The following is a 22,029-nucleotide window of genomic DNA, read 5'->3' as shown; positions in this document are numbered from 1 at the left end:
TATTTTCTTATATAGATAGAAAGCTTTTATTTATATAAAAAATGGCAATATGGGAACTATGGGAAAAAATGTTACTAAAATGGTTTAGTCTTTGTCGCATTTTATTAAACAATTTATAATTATATCTTATTTTAAATTAAATTAATGGCATAAATATGTTATTATTTTTTATTAAGGGACAATACATATAATTAACCTAATAAAATCAAATCAAACTGAATATGTACTGTTATATCGACTACAAAAATGGAAAATCACTAATGTTGCTAAACATGAGGTGCCGTACATTATAAATTCAAGTATAATGTTTCTTTGACATGTACAGTAGAAACTCAATTATCCAGCCCTCAGTTATACGGATTTGGGATTATCCGGACTGTCAACCGCGATAATTATTTTATACAACTTACTACAATGAAACCTAAGAAAATTTATATGTACGTAAATGCGTACGTAATTTATATGTAAGTCGTATGTTGAAAAATTTTAATAATTTCTTTATAAATTCGAATATACGGATTTTCGATTATCCGAATCACTAATGACAACGCCAGCCATTATTTCGAGGAAAGGCATTATTTACACACGTTTTAAGTAAAAAAGGAAAATGATTTCGCGTTTTAGACCAAAAATCTATAAAATAGTTAATAACAGAACTTAGCTTCACGCTTTATCCCTAACCAGAGAGAGCTAGTCGGAGAGAACGCTACGGTTTCTACATGCCTTTTTCGCTTAGTCAACAATCATCAGCCTCTTCATACATGCCCTCCGGGTTACATTGGTAGTTATAGGTAATACTTTAGGAAAGAATAAAACAATGAAGATATAATATATAATTTTATTAATTTCTTGATACCTTTGCAAGGTAAATGTGATAAATAATACAGAACGGACACTACATTATTTGTGTAGCTGCAGAAGTTATTAAATATTGTTTTAAAATATGCTGCGATTACATTTTGCGTCAACTGCAGTGTCTAGGACGGAGACGTGTCCTGATAACTCCATTGTTTTTTTAGGCAAGGGAAAGTGTTCAATAAACTGTTCTTACAATTAATAATTTCAAGAAATTTTTCGAACTACTTAATCGTATGTACCTACAGAGAGTAGGAATGTGGGAAAGCTTTTAGCATGATTGCATGTTTATAATGGCCGTTTTTTTTTAAATAAGTCGACGGTGAGTTTTGTAACAATGACGTTTTAAGAGGTTGAAAATGATATTTTAGTTGTATATTATTATAAAAGTACTAGGCGTCTTTTTATTTGACATACTTTCTTACGTCACTCAGCCAATAGCGGTTCTACAATTTGCACCCGTTTACTTATTTAAAAAAAAGGTACGTAATGATTTATTTTAAGTTCATAGGTAGTAATTATTAAACTGTTAATTATTCTAGGATTTACTTTTGTTACTTTTAATAAGTAATTAAGGTAAAATTGTTTTTATTTTTAAAATTTAACTTTGGCATTTGCATTTTATTCGAATTTACGCACACAATTGAATGAAGGTGGAAGCTCGAAAATTTTGAGCAAAATTTGATTTAATGCCGATTTATTTAAGCTATGTGCCAGTTTTAATGAGTGCTTTTTGAATGTCTCAAAAGAGTAAAATTAATACACCTATTTATTGATTTAACATACAATACTATGAAACGATCATAAACTTTCATAGTTTTTAGCCAGCTTTAGACCCACGCCTGTCCGATGATACAGTCTTAGGAAGACAAGTCCTCATTATAATAATAAACTAAACGTAATATAAAGCTAATAAAAAGTATAAGTACAACTAAATATTATAATCATTAGGTACATTAAAAAAATGATTATTAAATAATATATTTTACAATCGCAGATATACTTTGGATACAAACTTTAATAGACTACGCCGATATATAATTGTAAAATAGTTCCCCATATTAAAATACCTACCTATCTACTTTTCGTATCAAATTTTTATTGATTTCTTCGCGTTACCCATCAATGCTCTATGTTTTATAAAAACAGAGTACTACAAAAGTCATATTAAACGAAAACTGGTTATCAAAAACGCAGTTTATCTATAATAGGCGACAATTTTATTGAAATACTATGTATAAAACACTTCACATTATCTTTCAATACTTATTCCAGCCTTTCAATATCCTTTTGTCATATCAAAAACATAGCAAAAGTATAAAATAAATAAAATATGTGATTCTTCCTCTATGTATGTTTTTATCAAAATCTATCAAAACCTACTATATTGAGACGAATGTATAATTCCACCTGAATTTTATGGCTAAAATAATCTCGGTTGTATTAAAAAATTATAGCCCTTATTGTTTATAGAAATCGTATTTCTAGCGTCAGATGAACATTAATGGTGCTTATATCTTTGAATTGTGCAATTCGAGTATTCGGTAACATTCTTTCTCATGTGGCCGTCCTCGTGGCCGTCCTGAAGTTAGCTGTAGAGTTTCATTTTAGTTTTTTTTTTACTTTTGAATATTTTCTTCCCGAGTGAACTACGCGCATAAGTTCAGGAAACCTCTCAGAAAACAGGTAACTTCACGGCGGCCACAACTAGTTGACCGTACTGTAACGGATACCGTTTTACGCGGCCAAGACTTTGTCATATGGTGATACATATTTGGAATAGTGTTGTTTATCACACAGATAATAACGGGTCCCAAAATTTCATAAACCATGAGACAGAATAGTTCCGCTCGATCAACGAGTGGTAATGAAGCGTTCGCCTAAATGAGATACTTGAAAAGCTAACTTGTCAAGAAGTTGAAATCCATAAATTACTCTCTATATTTTGTCTAGTAATAAAAAATTGAGCGTTAGTGAGGAGAGAAGGCCAAGCAAACCGAAAATCTATATTGTGAAAGCGTTATTTGATAATGTGGCTTAAGAGTTCGGAGTTCTTGACAAATTAGCGCCATTGAAATTGATACTAGGCTGGCGCTAGAACGCAGCGAACGACTACAGCTTTCGAATCTGCCATTAGTTGCCATCGATAAAATAATAATTATCCAAAAACCCACAATAATCCAATTGCTAAATTTATTCATTATCTATTTCACGAGTTAAGATCATATCTTCACCGGTATTTACTTTAAATTTCCTATAACGTTTTATGAAAAAAAGAAAAACTATATCACACGCAGATCGAAAGCACGAGCCGCTCCACCTTAGCTACTACTAAAATTTTCTAAACGATCAAAGATCGCAAGCTAAATTGATTTTTTATTTCAAAAGTCTTAAAAAAATAAAATCTGCTAGTGATCAACTTTACGCGTTAGCGAGGACGCAAAACGGCGCGAACAGTTCGAAAACGTTTTTCGAAGCCGAGCTTTGAATAGAGAGAACGGGACGCGTCGTTTTCCGGACGTATCACGACGAAGGGCTTATAGCCACGAGCGGCGACCTCCTTGGTGAGGCGCCTCGCCAGGAATATTCCGTAGCCTTTCCTACGGAACTCTGGCCGCGTCTGCATTGAGAACATGGCGCCGTAGTACGACTGCACCATCCAGGCCGCGAGCTGTCCTTCCACAAAGATGCCGTAAGCGGGTAGTTCAGCGACCAGCTTCTCAAACACCTCCCTGCACTCGATGTCGCTAGCTGGATACAAGTCGTGAACTGCCTTCATGTGCTCTGGCTGTAGGCGAACTAACTCCACGTCCGGTGGCAGTCTGTGAACAAATTACTTATACTTTAAGATATAATGTACCTAATATTATATTACGCTTAATTGTTAAATTACAATGTTAAATACATTTTGAATTTATGATTAACTGTGACTTTTTTACCAATAAACTATAAAAAACGGATTCGCATGGACCTGCTTGTAACATTATGACAACTTAACACGTTACGGAAACGTCTCAAATATACAAATTTTCAAAGCCTCTTTAAATTTCCAAATCAAATTTACAAATTTAGATCTTACTCATCAGTATTGGTTTCTTCTGGTGGATTATCACACACATATACATCTCCAGTAATCTTGTCGTGGGCTTCATAGCGCTTCTCAAAGCGTTGCACGATGGCTTCGTGCGTAAAGTTCAGGTACAGTGGTTGAGTGAGATCCAGCAGGATGTCTTCAGAGGTCAACAGATCGACCAGCTCGGCGCGCTCAGACGGACAGAATATCGTCACACTCTCATAAGTATGACAATTTGGCTGAAAATTAAACAATAAATAGTACTTTTAATTTTTAAATTACGTTTCTTTTTTTGTTATAGTTAATATTGCTCTACCAACTACAATATTGTTATATGAAATTGCAAGCGGTATATTATTAACGGTATTTCAAGATAATTTTCTATTTCTAAAATTTATGTCTATCACATGTTAAATACAAATTTTTCATGTTTTAACTAGAACAAAAATGCACAGTCACTAATTGCTGAGCGTTTAACGTGTGGCGTTCTTTTATTAAGGAATGCCTTGAAATTACATCTTGCAAAAACGAAAGAGAGATTCGCAAAGAAAATTTTGATATTACAGTGCTCGGTGTTTATTTTTTATTTCTGACCTTGTTTGTTTTCACTGTGGTTACATAGCAGCTCTGAAAATTTTAAATTACATGCTTTGAAAAACGTATCACTTATGTCGAGACTACTTAAGACGCGCAGGTTGGAGACACTTGCATGGTAATTTTTTACAAAAGCCCACAAGAACATTTTGAATTATATTAAATATAATTTAGGTATATTTTCTTATTATCTTAATTTACGTTAAAGCTAAACAAATAATTAAAAGATAGAAAAGATGTCTCACCGTACTAGTACATCCAGGAAAATGTAGACATATCGGATCCTCTGGCCAATTTTTCGCTACATAAAAATGGAAGTCCCACACTTTGTTGTTAAGATATGTTTGAATCGTTTGGTGAAACTTGAAACAAACAAATAAATGATTTTAGAATGATTTTTTCTTATAATTTACCCTATACTATTTACCAATACTTTTAAAAATATTTTTAAAATAAAAATCAAGTGATATCATTAAATTTTACTATTAATTACAATTTGTAAGCAAAATATACGCATACCTAAAGATTTTACAGAGAATGGGCACAGGTTACCTTAATTTAACAGTCTAGCGAACAAAGGCCGAGTGCGGTCATTTTGCAAAGGACCCGAAAGACGAAGTGATATGTGAAATATGGTTTGGTTCTATTAATTAATTATTATACGCGACCAATTATAATAATTATTTTCTAAAAATTGTTTATTAAAATTATTTTATTATTATTTGTAAAGAAAAGTTACAGTATGATAATACTGTACTGTCGGTGGATGTTATTATCTTTATACTCGTACGTTACTTTCGTAGCAGCGTAGACATTGCGTAATATTAAAAATCTTTAATATTAAATTTTAACTGAAACATATTGCTACTGGACTTTTAATTGGCTGGACGCCCAGAAATTTTGGCTCCATTTCTGAAATCAATATTACGGAGAAGCCATATTAATTCTACGTTCAGAGTATTGTAAACTTTACAGCGATCCAAGTTTATTGAACTTTAAAACAAAAAAAAGGTAGGTAGGTATATTGTGGTTTGCTTAGTAACAAGAAGATTGTGATATATTTTTTGTTTTGTAATTATTTCAGAAATAAAGTAAGCAAAGTATAATAGACAAATAGTGCTTATAATATGTTTTATTTTAGTTAATTTTGTTGTTTTTTTCCATAATAAGGATTTTATAAGACATATTTACCTTTAAAGATTCAGGCATATACTGCACTAAGTGATCGGCCACCGCTGGGAGCTCGTCTTCGGTTACCAATCGGAAGTTTTTTCCCTCGGGCACGATTTCCATCTCTGAACAAACACACATTTGGAGTTTAGGTCACGTACCGCAAAATTGGTAAAAAAAAATAACTTGTTTCGTAGAACAAAGTAAAATGAAATTTAGTCTTATGTAGATTTTTTTTTATATTTACGTATCTTCCCTTATTTTAAAACGCAGACAGAAGATCCAAACTGATATTATGGAAAAAACACTTATTATTATATATTATTATATTATGCTAAGAATATAGGTATTTTTGTTTTAGTTCGAAAAATCCCGTAGAGATCACAAGTTGACAGTAAATGTAAAACAGAGTGATGTATCACAAAATTCTTTTCCTGCATAATGCATCAGATATACGCACATCTAATATAGAAATGCTAATTTTATTCCATTTGAAATACTAAAGTATTTGTTTTTAGTCTTGTTTTCCACGATAGTCGTACTTAGTCAACAGGAACTGCATCATGGGTCAAGGTCCTGTACTACACGCGATTCCACGCCATATGTAAATTGTCGATGCAAGGTTGCCCAGCATAATATAATGTTACAATAATTAAAGCGAACGCGCTATTAAAATAAAGTCTGTATATTAAATTGATGCGGTTTTCGTAGCGCAAAGTTAAGCCGTAGCAGATGAATAAATAGTCAAAGCGGCTACGAATGGGATGTATTCGTTTGGAAAGTTTCCCAACAGATCAGAATAAATGTATATTTTTACTAAAATTCTTCTTGTATTTATTTGAAAAAAATATGTGTAAGTGTACGAAAGTATTGTTGTACAAGTACCTAATGGGTTGATAGTATGAATACAAAGTGAACGAGATAGTTTATGTTTAAATAGTTTGGTTTCTGCGGTGCTGATTTAGGTTGCATCACCAAGTACTAAAGTTAAATACGGTTAAAATTTGAGAATGGAATAATAAACTTTAAATTCCCTTTATCAGTCAACAAAATATAGCATCTTCACGCTTAAAAATCAGCTTCACGCTGTATCCCGCACACAGCAGAGTAAGTAGAGTGACAGAACCTGGTTTTAAGATACTCCGTCCCGCAAACCTTCCGCCGAATTCTTGAGGCATTGTGTGCAAAGTGTCAACGCTGCGCGTGGCCAGTATATAAGTATTTCATTTCCTCGAGTGGGCATCGAACCCATAACCAGTCGCGTTTAGTCTCACTTTGTGCTCCACCGCGACGATTGGGTTCAATTATTTTTTGAATTATAACTATTAACATTTATTTTATATACACAATAAAATCAATTAATTGATTTAAAAAAAAAAACAAAATGATGAATTTATGAATTTTTAAATTAAAAAGGAAGTACGAGATATTAATAATGTAAGAACACATGTAGAGTCTCAGAGCCGAGGCACCGGGCAGGCTTGGCGCGCCCTTGAGTCTTCAGCACTGCAGTAGCAGCTATCGATCACTTGAACTGTTTTTTCATCATTTTTTATGGCGTCCTCGATCAACAAAAGTTTGTAGTTTTCGTTCTTTTATTGTCATCGTTTAGCTTTTGTCAGTTTAAGTTAAGTTTAGTATTTTATTGTTTATGTAATGGTAGATATTGAAATTAATATAAAAAAATCATAATTTTCTAAATAATTATTGCTGTTCCTTTTATAAATGCGATATTATTTTCATGAGTTATGATTTATTCATGCATAAAAGCACAATGTTCCCGACATCGTCTGTTCATATCATAATTTTAAAAAAAGAATTTCCTCGTTGGTAATTTATTTGAAACATCTTTCTACACATTTATTAAAGATTTTTTTTAAAAATATTATTATGGTAATTGCGAATTTAAGCTATATATTTTTTGTGAAAATTTTTAAAAATTCCGGACACAAATTGTAATAAAGCTATAGAAATAATTAAAGAACAGTTACAGAGATTGACTTGAGTAACGCACTTTGCAGACATTCCCGTTATTTATAAATAAGTGATATCTAGGTCTGCGTAGATAAATCGTAGCGTTCGTTGGGGTGCTAACATCCACAATTGTCAGCTTTAGACTGTGAAGCCGTCGCGGAGCAGTGGCACAAACGTGTGACTGTAATGGCTGTGGGTTCGATTCCAGTTCGGGGCAATGAATTATTATTTAGCGGCTTTAAATTCCACTACTCTCGAAAACGAAGTGTCTTAAAAAGTTCCCTGTATCTACACTGCTACATACGGGAGCGGGATACAAGTTCCATAATTATTTAAGTAAAAGAGAGGAAAACGGAGCTACTTTTCTAAATGCCTATTTTGTCTATTGTATAAATAGAAGTAAATATATATTTATATAGAGCAATTTAATTATTATAATTTATATAATATAGTATGTTATATTGTCCATAGAGTTATTTAATATCATCATGTCGAAACTAAAGAGAACCGCCCCCGAGCTTAGGTTTTGAATTTTCAACAATGAAACTCGACAGTGTGACGACAGAGGGAAATGAATGGCTCCAAGCCCACTGCCTTATATAAATGCACCTTTGAAATTTTCTAAAGAATGATAAACACTACTTGCTTCATTACGAATTCATCTAAAACTGAGCTCGGTTAACAATGCTTCGCATAGAACTTTCGGTATAAAATTTTAGGAAAACAATGAAAACATTTTGACTATTCCTTATGTAAAAATATTTTTTTATTCAAACCCAACATGATGCTTGTTTTTTAAATGAGAAGAAAAAGACTTTGTAAAAGAATAACAGCGGAATAAGTTAAAAAGGGGGGTTAAAAAATAAAGCCAAATAAAAAAATGTACACATATTCCTTTTTAATGATTAATGGAAAAACTAATTCGTGGCAGAACAGTATACTAGTGTTATAATGTTAATTTTAATACATTTACATATAACTATGTAAATGTATTATAAATTTCAGTTACATTTTCGTCTACATACGAGTACATGGGCCCGTTCAACGTGCTTCAACGTAATTTTATGCTTATAAGAGCTCTTATATTATATAGAGTTATTTAATTTTTATTATTTGAACATGCTTATGAGAGATTTAAATTAAGATATTATTACTTAACAACAGAAATTGATAATTCTAGCGACACAAATGCACCGCCCGCTTAACTAGCCTAATAAGCCTAACCAAATTCTTAACAATAAAGTAATAATCAAAGACTTTACATAAATTGTATCATATGTGTTAATCTAATGTATAAGCTATACTATTGTAAAGTTTCATCTAAATTCGCTTAGTAATTTTTGCGTGAAAGTGGAATAAACATCATATAAGTAGGATATACAAATCATACGTAAGCAAGTTGTTCATATAAACTACTAGCGGCCCGCTCGCGGTTACACCCGCGTGAACTATGTTATTATTAATTTCTGTCTCCATGACTACGTCCTAGTGACGTCTATGCAAAATTTGAGACTCCTAGCATTTAGTAAGAATGACAAAGACAAATGTCATTAGTAACGAAGTTTCATACAAACTTTCAACCCCAAAAATAACCCCTTAGAAATCGAATATTACAAATTCCCGTCCTAGCGAGCACCTACGTCCTAAAAGTAACTTCTATGCAAAATTTCAGATTCCTAGCACTTGTAGTTTCTGAGATTTCGTGATGAGTGAGTGACCTTTCGATTTTATATATATAGATATATACTAATATTAAATATACTTTCTAATTAAAATTATATATTATTTTACAATTTTCCGGTATTGCTTGGCTGATACCTAAATAAGGTAAGGAGGTTAGCGTCTCCACAATGTAGTACAGTCTCAACTGCTCTCCTGTGAAGTGGTATTTGTAGCTTATTGGACTTAAGTTGACAACTTTGTTTAAGCCTTTCCCAGAACATATTTAATTATCATTTATGCTTCAACTACTCTTTTAGCTGTAACGCGTACGTAACAGATGTTAGTAGGTTCCTTACGTTTATGTCTTTTCAGTAAATGGCTATTAAGCATCTAAATCTACGAATAAATGAAATATCTCTCACATTCTGTGGGGTGGGCAAACAGAAACAAATAAGCATAATTTTGTTCTTCACCTTCGATGACATTTGTATAGAAATGGAATTTTAATTCGGGATATTCATATAAAATCCCAATATGACATTTATTAAGGCACGTAGTAATAAACTAATAATAATAGAGCCGCATGAGTATTCCTATACTTTTAAATGTATTTCTTATATTAATTTATACTTAAAAATGTAAAATGTATTTCTTTGATAATAAAAGTATAATGTATTCTAACAGAGAAACGATACGACAAATATATCAAAGTTCAAAGTTGTAAAATTTTCTTGCAAATCATGTCACTTACTAGAACAAGAAAAAATGAGGTTAATATGCAAAGATATGTAAGTCTGTAACGATTTTTTCTAAACACATGTGCCCTCATATTTTTTTCCTTCTCGTAAAAGGACTCTCACCTTTTGTATGATGTTATAACACAATTATTTTTATTTATTTAACCGCAGAAAATAAATTTGACTGAAATGAATCTTTTTTCTACATAAAATATGTTATAATAATATGAAAAACAAAATGCTGCAAGCTTTTATACGAAACGTATCAAGTTATTCATGAAAACTCATTTGAAATAATTTTCTATTTTATTCTATTATATTTGCGTTTCTATTGTATTTCTAGTATAATATATTAGTTGTTTTGTTTATAATGTAGGTACTTACGTGTAAAGACTAAGAAGAAAGTATCTATTATTAATATATATGTAGTAAAATTATGTAAAGGAAAGAAATAATGAAAATTTAATTATAGAGTAAATTAATTAAGAAAACCACATAAAAGTTAATTTAATAATACATTTTCCAATACACTATCAAGATTTAATACAGATTGCCTTTAATTAGCTCGGTCAAATAATTTTTCTATGTAACACGTAGTTAGAGTATCGCGTGTTATTCGCGTAGCGTGTGAACCATTGTGAACTTTAGGTTAAACATTTCATGATTTCTTCAATTTTGTGGGGCAACAACTCTATAATAGCTTATTAATTTGAACGAAATTCTTAAGATTTGAATAATTCTAAATTAATATTTATATTTTTTTAATGATCAGTTTTTATTTTAAAATATATTAATGTAAGGATTTAAAGTTACTGAAATATTATTTTTTAAATATTAGAAGACCCCGACTGCAAGATTAAAAAAGGAAAGATAGAAAAGTGTTGAAGTACGAGTGGGTATTTCTTCCTCTTCTTTCTCTATATTTGGTATAATGTTTAAAGTTAGGAAAAAAGTTATAACAACAATTACTTCTTATTGGGAGTTACGCTTAAACGTATTTGAAATCGGTTTATGATTAAAGTAAAAAATAATTAAATCAAATATTATAATAAAACAGAAATCCAAAATATTTGCTGTTAACAAAAAATGGTATGAACAACTTTTTTCTTTATATTTTATCCCAAGCTATAAACTTTGGCACACTTTAAGGCTTTCAGAAAAAAACCAACTCCGTAATTTAGACCATTTGGCAGCACTTTGCAATGTTTTCGTCTGCATTTATGTTTTTTTTCTAAATAAAGTTAAATATAAGTAGATACGTCATTCGGCTTTTAGGTCAACAGCCTTGTAATATTTTACAATACTATAGTGTAATAGATAAGCTTGTTTAAGATACCACGCCCTTTCTCTGCAGATATATAATAACGCAGTGCGAAAAAGTTTTTTTAAGTGATTTTATTATAGAAAAAAATATATATATTGATTTACTTAGTTTTACGCACCTTCATTTGGTTTCGAAAAATTAATGACCTAACGATGTAATTTTTGTAAAGTAACAGTTATTTTACCTGGTAGTATGAAATATAATATTTTTTCATTTAGTTTGAAATATATTTTACACTAACGATGTAAAGAAAATCAAGGAAAATGGAGTTCAAAACGTCACGACCCTTATACCATACGTGCCTCGTTAGTCTCATCCATTATCATTAATCTCTCCATGAGTGCTAAAAGGATGAGTCCATTTCCACATGATCTTCTTCCAGTGTCAAAGGTCAACCAAGGCCTCCCTCTAACTCTCATACCATTAACTCTTGCATCATTACAATTCTCTTTCCACTCATCCTTTGAAGTCGCAGTCATCTACCAAACCTATATTTAAATTATATTTTTTAAATATTATTTTATAAAAAAAATATTGTGATTACAATCATTGTTTTTCGGCTAAAACATGGAATTAAGGTCAGGGCTTCAATTATGGCTAAAATTAGTATAGCTTCCTTGAATTAAAATGTTTAGTACTTAATGTTATTAAAAATATCATATTAATATTCCAAAACAATACTTTTGACCTGAATAAGACTAGTTGTTGGTAATATTTTTTGTAGTTGTCTTATCTGACCTACTCTCTTCAACTCTTCGTTTTCAACAATTCAACTACCCGTATCTATAAGGAGTGTTGAGTGGTGGAACCCAGCTCCGGACTTTTGCCTCCTTATTAATAAATCATAATTTGTTCCCCCGAGTGGGGATTGAACCCACAACCGCGTTACAGTCACACCCTTGTGCCCCTGCATCACGACGGCCTCAAAGAATAATATTTATATATATTTAGCGTAATTAAATATTGGATGCTGAAATCCACCATCGTAGAAGAATCGTCTTTCCGTTAAAATAAACGTTTATCCAAGTGCGCTACCATCACTTCAATTTTTTCATTAACATATTAAACATAGTTGATTAGTTTCTGGCCAAAGTTGGAATTTTTAAAAAGTTCAAAGATTGGAGTTACGTTTGGAAGTTACAATTTATTTTCCAGTACGTATTCGGTTGTTTCATTAAACCTTTCTTTCTTCCGCAAGAAATTGCGAAAGAGAAACAGGAAAAGTGCAAAAGGAATCACATGAAATGAGTTACACAAAGATATAAATTATTTATGGAATTTTAAATGAACGTGGATACGAGCTATAATCAATTTGTACAGTATTTTTTGTAAACGTAACTGGAGTAAATAAAAAAATGTGAGCTTTAGTAATAGAAAAAAGTCTAAAATATTTTTTTTACTTAATGATAATATATATCATTATCAGTTTCATATCGTATCCCGCACATAACAGGGTGGGCGGAGGGAACCTAAAGGCATTGCGTGTTGAGTGGCGGAACTCAACGCCGCGCTTTGCCTCGACACCAGAGCCAGGAAATGGAAATATAAATTTAAATAAATATTTAATTTCCGAAATAATCCATCTATTCGTGGTAACGGTTAATTAATATTCTATTTAAAACGATATACTCCATTGTGAAGAGGTTAAACATAATAGTAACGGTATCATGTAATCCTTCACGTCAACATACGTATATTGATAGTAATTGTGCTCGTTGACATCCCCCTTTCCCTCTTCAATCTCTCTAGTATTGAATTATTATTTCAAAACACAATAAAACGCACTATATTCTTAATGCAGAGTTTAAATTAAATATTAAACTTTTTTATTTTATTTAGTATCGAAATTAATGATTTTTTTTTATTTATTCTAATCTATAAATTTATATTAATGAAATTCTATTTTTATTCTATAAAACATAACAAATATACTAAACAAAAATGCTTAAATAAAACATAAATATATTTTGTACTTAACTGTAATAGTTTACAGCAATTCTAGCTCGTTAAGCTTCTTCCGGGCGCTGCGCGTGCGCATATTCACACATATTATATAATAAGAAAATCGATATTATTTTGATATAATATATAATGTAGATTAAATAATTCATAATTTCGAGAATTATAATGTGTTCATCAATACTTTTTTAAATACAAAAATGATTATTAATTAGGTTCTCCATTAATCGTAATCTTTGTTTAAAGTTTTAGAACGAGCCGTAATAACGCAAATAAGCTCTTACTCTCGCATAAGCTCTCAAGCTATTGTATTCTTTTCAAATTAAAATGCATAAACTTAAGCCTTAAGTTGCACTATTGTAGTTGAGAGTGTACGTGATATTATATGCACTTTGTATGAATAAAAGAAGAAAAAGATTAAACCACTTCTTTGTTAAAGTAGTTTAGAATTCGTGATCAATAGTGGCCGACTACGATCTTATTGCTTCCGATACAACGAATACGTGTTAAATCTGCTGGAGTGTGATTCTTGTTTTTTTTTATGTCAACGGTAACGGTAAATTGTTATATTAAGATCAATTTTTATATATAGCCCAAGATCCCAGGGCCCCCAGATCTACGTAATTTTAGCGAAGCAGAAGTTTTGAGGACTAGTAGTCTAATTCGTAGTTAAGACAGTATGTGTACTCACTATTTGAAAGTGGTGCCCTTTCAAAGGAAAGTACATCTCTGTCTGGGAGAATGATGGAGCCATCGGATTAGTCTGGGTGCTTATAAGGGGTCTTGAAATAGACCGTTAATAATATATGTCGTATTAAAAGTTGCTAGTATAACGTATTTTGCCCCAATTTTAAATAACCTTTAGGACGTCTGGTCGGAGTAAAGGCCCACGTAAAGGCTCTGGCAATAATAAATATACATTTTATTACATTATTCTTAAAAACAAAACAATCTTTAAAACATATTGTAATATGAGCGTTTCTACTTTAACACTGATGAGCGTGTACCTTAAGTTGCCGCTACCTCTGTAAGGGCCCCACTTTCAAGTTAGTAAGTACGCATACAGTCTTAACCACATATAAGACTATTAATCCTCAAAATTTCAGCTTTGCTAAAATGACGTAGATTTAGGGGCCCTGGGATCCCAGTTTATTAGTACTACGAAAGAAAATAAAAGACCTTAAAGATTTAAGCTTTCAAAGGACTTCAATGAATAGAGTGAAGTAACGAATGTCCAGGTAGAGTCGTATTCGTTCGTTATTGTTATCAGATAATATGAATAATTACGTAATTTTTGGTACTTAGAATGAATACATGAAATAGTTTACATTAAATCGAATTTTTTAATTTTTTTTGGAAGCGGAAGAAAATCTGTAACTTCCGATTCGATTCTTTTATTATTCTCCAATATTTAAATAAACTTTTATAAAGTAAATAATAAAATATGGTTCATATTTCCATTTCAAATAATAATTTATATTAATGTCTTTCAATCTGAACGTAAAAGCAAATATTTTCGCTTTGTGAATTAAATTGTAAATTCACAGCTGCAATGCTACAGTTTGCATTAATTTGTGAACATGCAATACCTAAGCCAAGTCCATATATATTCAAATAATGATAGAAATACTTAATAAAAAGCAATTGAAAAAGTAAATAATATAAAAAATTCTCCGTCTTATCCGTCGTCTTTATTAAATCTCATAAATCCTTGTGAATGGTTGATAAGCATTAAGGATTGTTTATAATCAATGAAAGTGTCTCATTAGGCCTAATTGGAACGAACTGCGCGCAATATAACGTGTTAATCACGAAAGTGTCGTTAAAAGAAGGTGGTTTGTCGTTAACAAAAAAATATTGCCCACCAAATGAAATTAAATTAAAAATTACATTTGCACATTAAAAAAAGAGAGCTGTAGCAGTTTCCTGTAACTTGCAGACCATATGTTCTTATCGATCATAAATTTGACTTTCGTAAACAGTGTGTCCAAAAGAGAAATTGATATACGAGTAACAACGATATACTGCACGTTCCACGCGACGTTAGGGAACAATGCTGGGGAAGGTCAACACTAATGGTTTGCGTACGTAATTTAAAGCGTATATCTTTACAAAACATAGCCACCCCGTAATGCGGCAGCCCTCAACAGCAGGGGTCGCTAACAAATGTGGCATTGCAGTACAAATGAAAAGTGTAGGGCGTACGAACTAGGTATTACCTTTAGCCAGCGGAGCCCTGTGTGCGAACGCCGGCACTAGTGCTCTGCCCCCCGGTGGATGTGTGTGTGGGTGTGGAAGCGCCTTGCAGGGCTCCTGGCCGCGAGGGGCCGGCGTTGCTTGCGTTGCGAGCTGGGCGCGCGTGTGCGTCGAGGTCGGTGTGCCGGCGGAGTGGCTCTGACAGCCGAGCGCGGGGTGCGCGCGCTGCACCGCCGCGCATGCGCCCCCGGACGCCTCGGAGCCCCCGGCCGCCCCGGAGCCCCCGACCGCCCCCGGAGCCCCCGGCCGCCCTGAGTTAGATTAATCTACACGTTATACACGCACAATGCGCTATATTTCGATTTGGAGGTGGACTAAATCCGGTCCGGTTATAAGTCCTTTCTTATTCGTTCACAATATATTACTGGAAATACCTGCGTTATTGCATTCACACTACGTCTAACATACCTAATACTCTATTGATAGCGTCGGGTAGAACTCTATATTAGAGAGAAGTCGGCTATAAAGAAATGACAAAATGATATAAAATTAAAATCAGCTGTTCGTTTAGGGCTAGTCTAGGGCTGTTATTGATCGAGACCACTTTCACCGTTAGCGTGAAGTGTAGTACATTCTTTGTTTTGGCGTCGGTCCAGCGCTGGCGTCCGAGAAGCCTGTTACTAAGCTGTCTTAGTATCACGAGTGTGTGAAGTGCTGCTTATTAGATGTGCATACGAGTGCATACTTGGGTAGGTTAGGAAGCAAGAATTTAGCTTTACCCTAGATGTTAGTTCATACGTCGTAAGAATTACTCATGCATGCGTTAATGAAGATACGCTCTATCTACGTGTTCGTATATTACGTAGCACATCTACGTTGCTACGTACGTCTCTAATCTCGTTTCTAATCTCACATGGGTTGTTCAGTGTCAAACCTCCTAACCACTATATATGGAACAAATACTAATATATAAAGATAACTCGTATCGTACTTATATAATATGTGGAACGTATTTTTGGATACAAGCTTAAAATTATAAAACACATACTAAAGATTGAACTATAAACGTATTATCTCTTTTTATAGAAATACGAATATTTGTAAATATATTTTCAATTTAGGGGGAGAATTTTAAAAAACTGTGAAACACGTATTCAATTAATTTTTTTTATGAAAATTTAAAATTTTATTAAAAAAATAAACATAAACATACATTAAAAAATAAACTTCTGTCCAAATTTCACGTTTCGTACGTGTGTCTTACTTCAGTCAGTGGAAACTTTTATATATATAGATACCTCCATTATTTTGTAAGTTGTAAATATTTGCAAATTGAGACTGCAATGAAATCAAATAACACCAACTTCCGTCGCAAGACAATATTTTACATTCGTGTGCGTTCGTTTTTGTAGTATACACAGATGATACAAGTACCAAGATCCATCACTGTTTCCCGTTTTTTACATCTAATGTTAAGGTATTCCATTCTCCATATACCACCCAATTCTGGCGTAGCGGAACTTAACGCCACGCTTTGCCTCGACACCAGAGCGCAGAAACCAATATATAAATTTAAATAAAGATCCTCGAGTGGGGATCGAACTCACAACAGCGTGCCTCTGCGCCACGAGCACGACTGACTTAAATGTCTATATAATACACAATTTTAAAAAAAATACTTAAAAAAACAAAATAAATAAAGAACTCAGAGTACACTATAAAAAAACTTAATGATATGCAAATACAAAAATATGTATTAAATTACCTTTTCAAAAAAAAAAGATTTTATTGAAAAGGTCGTTAAATGATCTTACCAAAGTACTCGCCTTGGCCGACATGTCAAACAAGTCCAAATAAGACCTGACAACCATTTTTAGTTCAAAGGTTTCTTTTTCCAGCTTTCGGCTCCATCTCTAGTCTCTAGATGTTTTTTCATGGTGTCACGTTAATTTAACAGCAATTTTGAATTAAAAATTAAATCAGCTTCACGCGGTATCCCTCACACAACAGAGGCAGTCAGAGGGAGCCTTTCCTCCTTTCTTTTTTTCTTTCCTTTCCCCACTTACCGGTAAATTCTGGAGGCATTGCATGCTGAGTGGCGGAACTCAACGCCGCGCTTTGCCTGGACACCAAAGCGAAGAAATGGAAATATAAATTTAAATAAGGAGGAGTGCTTTCGTTTTTTTAGAGATTTGACAGCAACACGTACAAATGTTCCGTTTTTTCGGTCGGTTGTAACAAGCTTCTTCGCGATTATCGCAGTACACTACTTTTAAAAGATATCTGAATGGAACAGTTCACAACAAATGGAAGTATTAAATTATGGATTACGACAGCACTAAAAACGAAGCCACCCTAAAATGTCCCGTTTTGAGCCGAACAAAGAATGGTCACATTAGGTTTAGGTTATATATGTTACGAGCCAAGTGATAAATGAGTCATTTTTTGTACAAATATGCACTTCAATATTTAAATATTGTGTAGGTATGATATAGTGAGGGTCTCCATCAGATAATAACCATATACTTATTCAAATAATAAAAACATGTTTCATTACATTTTGAGAAATGAGGAAAAAAAAATATATATTTATTCCAAAATATATAAAAATCGTCCTACATGAAATATTTTGTTTATTTTACGTCAAGGCTCTCTTAATTTTTATTTCATTTTTGGTTTACACTTCAAATAAGGAAAATACGGTGACCCGTAAAAGAATTTGATGTGTTGTACCCAACATTCTTATTCTATAAAATAATATTCTAAAGACATATTGTACTTGAAGAAATTCTGTTACTGCTTCACGTGACTGGGGATTGGATTTGGGACTCGCGGTATGGCAGATGTAGGCCATCCGAATACGTACTAATACCAAGGTACTCCTCGTTGACTGGGTACGACGGGTGACAGCAGGAGCGTAGCCATAGGGCTACGCGACGTGCCTAGCTCCATAGAGCATCCTTGTTTTCCTCTCGCTATCCATTGATAGTGAAAGGAAACGAAGGTACTGAATGTTCTTAATTATACTATCAAAATGTAACATGCTTTTATTATTTACTAGCGGCCCGCTCGCGGTTTCACCCGCGTGAACTATGTTATTATTAATTTTTGTCTCCATGACTACGTCCTAGTGACGTCTATGCAAAATTTGAGACTCCTAGCATTTGTAGTAACGAAGTTTCATACAAACTTTCGACCCCAAAAACAACCCCTTAGAAATCGAATATTGCGAATTCCCATCTTAGCGAGCACCTACGTCCTATAAATAACTCCTATGCAAAATTTGAGATTCATAGCACATGTAGTTTCTGAGATTTCGTGATGAGTGAGTGACCTTTCGATTTTATATATATAGATTAAGTGTTATATTTCTTATTAAGGTTAGCAAATAAAAAAGTTTGTTCTTGAAAAAAAATTCTTTAATTTTTTTTTACTTTTTAGTATTTTTAATTCTGAAACTTAGTATTTTAAATTCTGAAACTAACGAGCCCAAATTCCAGATTTACGGAGTTCCTATGGTCTATACCATATAGTATAAAAGTACTCGACAAGACTATTCCACCTATGTCCACCTTCTAGCTGTATCATCAGATCAGCTCTATGTCATAATAATATCGCATTGTCGTCCGATTTACTTATATATGTATGCAAAATATCAGATCAATCGGAAACGGGGAAGTTCAAAATTCAAAATTCAGAGTTCAAAAGGACCAAATTTAACTTGCAAGATTTGATTACCAACCAACGGGACAGGTGAAAGTAAATAACAGCTTGTAAAATGCCTGAGCATCATAAACAATGGTCAATCACACCCATACCTAACATATTTCATGTTTACGGAGCCAATGTAAACCTATTTTAAGACCTCGTTTTTAATGTATCAAAAATCTTCTATGATATTAATTTACATGATATGGAAAGGAAAGCGAATTATAATTAACAGTCTTATGCACAAAGTATCTTTTGTATTGTTTTCGATGAGGAATAATACGTTATTGTTTTAAACAGTTACATCGATAACCTTTTATTTTTTACCTATGTAAAAGATAGGAGTGATCAATATTGGTTAATCTATATATATAAAAGGACTTGTCCTCACTGACTGAGGTAAGACGCACGCACAGCCGTAACCGCTGTGCGTAGAAACGTTAAATTTGGACAAAAGTTTACTTTCGTAATCTGGACATCCACTAAGAAGGGATTTTGAAAATTTTTAACCCTAAAGGGGTGATATAGGGGTTGAAAGTTTGTATGGAAAAAAATTTAAATCGGCACCGATTTTTATAAAATTTGAAATTTAGACGTTTAAAAATATTTCATTGAACACATGTTTCATGGGTTATTAGAATTCACCCTTAAATACGCAAGCGAAGCTGCGCGCGTCCGCTAGTCTTATATATAATAACACAGTAAAAATATTTTGTCTCTACGTTTAGTATTTGTAACTGAAATGGATAGAGGGACATTTTTTCTTAAACAAAGTTGTAAATTTTTTTCTTTAAAGTTTCTTATTGGAATTGTTTAATGAATAAAAGGAATTTACTCATATAAATTGTTTAATGAATAATAGGAATTTACTCTTATAAAGTAAATGTACTCGTACTATTATATTGTAACGTATATAACGATCAATGATGAATTTTTAAGTACCAAGTCATGTGTCCATATAAATATTCTGCATCGTGCCGCATTAGGTCAAGGACAGTCTGCAGTCCTGCTCATCTACATGACATGTCCGAAACGTATATAACAGCGCCAGTGTTAGCCTTATGAAAGCTATACAGATATTTAAACTTTAGTAAGTGTATTTAAATGAAACAAATTCAAAAATATTTGAAACTACGCCTAAAATATATAATTTAAAAATATTAAAGGAACAAAACGAAGTGATGATTTGATGAAACAGTCATGAATAGGATTCCTTAATTTAATATTTTAAGTATATTTTCAAGCTGGTATGAAACCTATTGATAGGAATTTTTAAATTCACATACGCTGATATGTTTAATTTTATAACGAGTTGCACAATATTTGGAATATGGATAAAGAGTAATTTTGTATAACGAAGTCTAAAAATGTGATCTGTTCTTTGATTATGGCGTTTCGAACGTGCCAATTGAGCACAAATCACTTCTCCATCTAAAAATCTTTGATCTAACATTTGAATATGACGGGTTAGGCGCGTCATTGGTCACTCAACAATTTTTGTTCATGACGTGCTTGGCGCGTCTCGACCCTGAATCAGATATAATGCAATCTGAAGTGTTTATTAAAAAAGAAGATAAATAAATGTGAATAACGTATATGAGAATAAGACACTTGAGACACCCAAAATATATGTAAAACATACAATTTAATGAGAGATTACTTTTAATAAGAGGAAGTCAATATTTTTATAAATATTAAAAATTAATACTTTTTGTGATTTCTAATGAAAACAATTCACACTCAACAATTCTGTAAATAATCAAATATAAATATATAATTCTTCAAGAAACGAAAAATATTTATTTTGCACCACTGGATCTGTTAAAATTAATAAAATTATCATAGTTTATATAAAAAAAAAGATTTAAAAGTTATTGACGAATTTAATGCATAAATTAGTCTTTATTTAGATTCTACGATTCAACTTTTAGAAATTAATATTAGTAAAAAATATTAAGCGAATTTTTTATGTTGGTCTCACTGCTTCTTTGATATTTATTTTTTAGAGATTTTCACCCTGACAATAAGTTGTCAACTTGTCAAAATCAATTAACATTTATCAATAACAAAATACAAATTACAAAGTAAGCCGCAAACGGCTTATTCTTTTTAATTCTATTCTGATATGTAAGTAAAAAAATTTAAACAAATTTAAGTATGATAAGTCAAGTGTTTCTTAAATGTCAGTAGTAGTCTCAATCAATCTCAATTATTATTTCATTATTTAAGAAATTAATACTGAAAAGAATATTTCCAAAAATGTACACAAAACCAAATCATGATAATGAATCTATTTTGATTGCAGATTCAAAGAAAAATGTCAGCATTTAGATTACGAAGAAACCATGATGGTTATATGTCGGTTCCTCAGGATGACAGTGGTTTTTCGGACGCTCAATTCGAAACGCCTCCACAAAAAATACCCTGGAAAGCTTTGAGTCTAGCAGCGTTTCTTTTCATTGTTGGAACGTGTCTTTTAACGTTTGGAACCCTTATTGTAACTGGTCACATTGACACAAAATATTCAGATAGATTATGGCCTATGATTGTTTTAGGTGTTATAATGTTTTTACCTGGAGCTTATCACATGAGGATAGCCTATTATGCATATAAAGAATATCCAGGATATAGCTTTTCGGACATACCTGAATTTGAGTAGGACTTAGAACTTTTTAAGAAAATGTGTTCAAGTGCAATTGTTACAAAATTTAAATATGTTAGGTATAAATAATATTAGTAACAAAATAAATAGTACAACTATTTGCACATTTTATTTT

The 22,029-nt window shown here is 32.2% G+C and overlaps 2 protein-coding genes across 3 annotated transcripts; one reads left to right on the top strand and one right to left on the bottom strand.

Annotated features, from left to right (window-relative positions):
• Positions 1-824: 824 nt before the first annotated feature.
• LOC146529183 (uncharacterized) lies at positions 825-15,750 on the bottom strand. 2 transcript variants are annotated; one of them, XM_085201372.1, is made up of 6 exons: positions 15,568-15,750; positions 5,714-5,817; positions 4,768-4,884; positions 4,523-4,555; positions 3,935-4,167; positions 825-3,677 (listed from the first exon to the last, which is right to left on the bottom strand). In XM_085201372.1, exons 2-6 carry the CDS (start codon positions 5,813-5,815, stop codon positions 3,284-3,286), a joined length of 879 nt encoding a protein of 292 aa, XP_085057498.1. In that variant the 5' UTR covers positions 5,816-5,817; positions 15,568-15,750; the 3' UTR covers positions 825-3,283. The 2 variants fall into 2 exon arrangements, with proteins under 2 accessions (XP_085057498.1, XP_085057497.1); XM_085201371.1 differs by lacking the exon at positions 4,523-4,555 and having other exon boundaries at positions 15,568-15,732.
• A 5,506-nt stretch (positions 15,751-21,256) lies between these two features.
• Positions 21,257-22,018, top strand: LOC146529182 (transmembrane protein 230). The gene is made up of 2 exons (XM_085201693.1): positions 21,257-21,379; positions 21,558-22,018. Exon 2 carries the CDS (start codon positions 21,570-21,572, stop codon positions 21,909-21,911), a length of 342 nt encoding a protein of 113 aa, XP_085057819.1. The 5' UTR covers positions 21,257-21,379; positions 21,558-21,569; the 3' UTR covers positions 21,912-22,018.
• Positions 22,019-22,029: the final 11 nt, after the last annotated feature.

The sequence above is a fragment of the Heliconius melpomene genome, chromosome 18, assembly GCF_056956725.1.
Source record: "Heliconius melpomene rosina isolate 202511_hmr_F chromosome 18, ASM5695672v1, whole genome shotgun sequence".
Taxonomy (NCBI): Eukaryota; Metazoa; Arthropoda; class Insecta; order Lepidoptera; family Nymphalidae; genus Heliconius; species Heliconius melpomene.
This window is presented reverse-complemented; position numbering and strand designations above follow the sequence as displayed.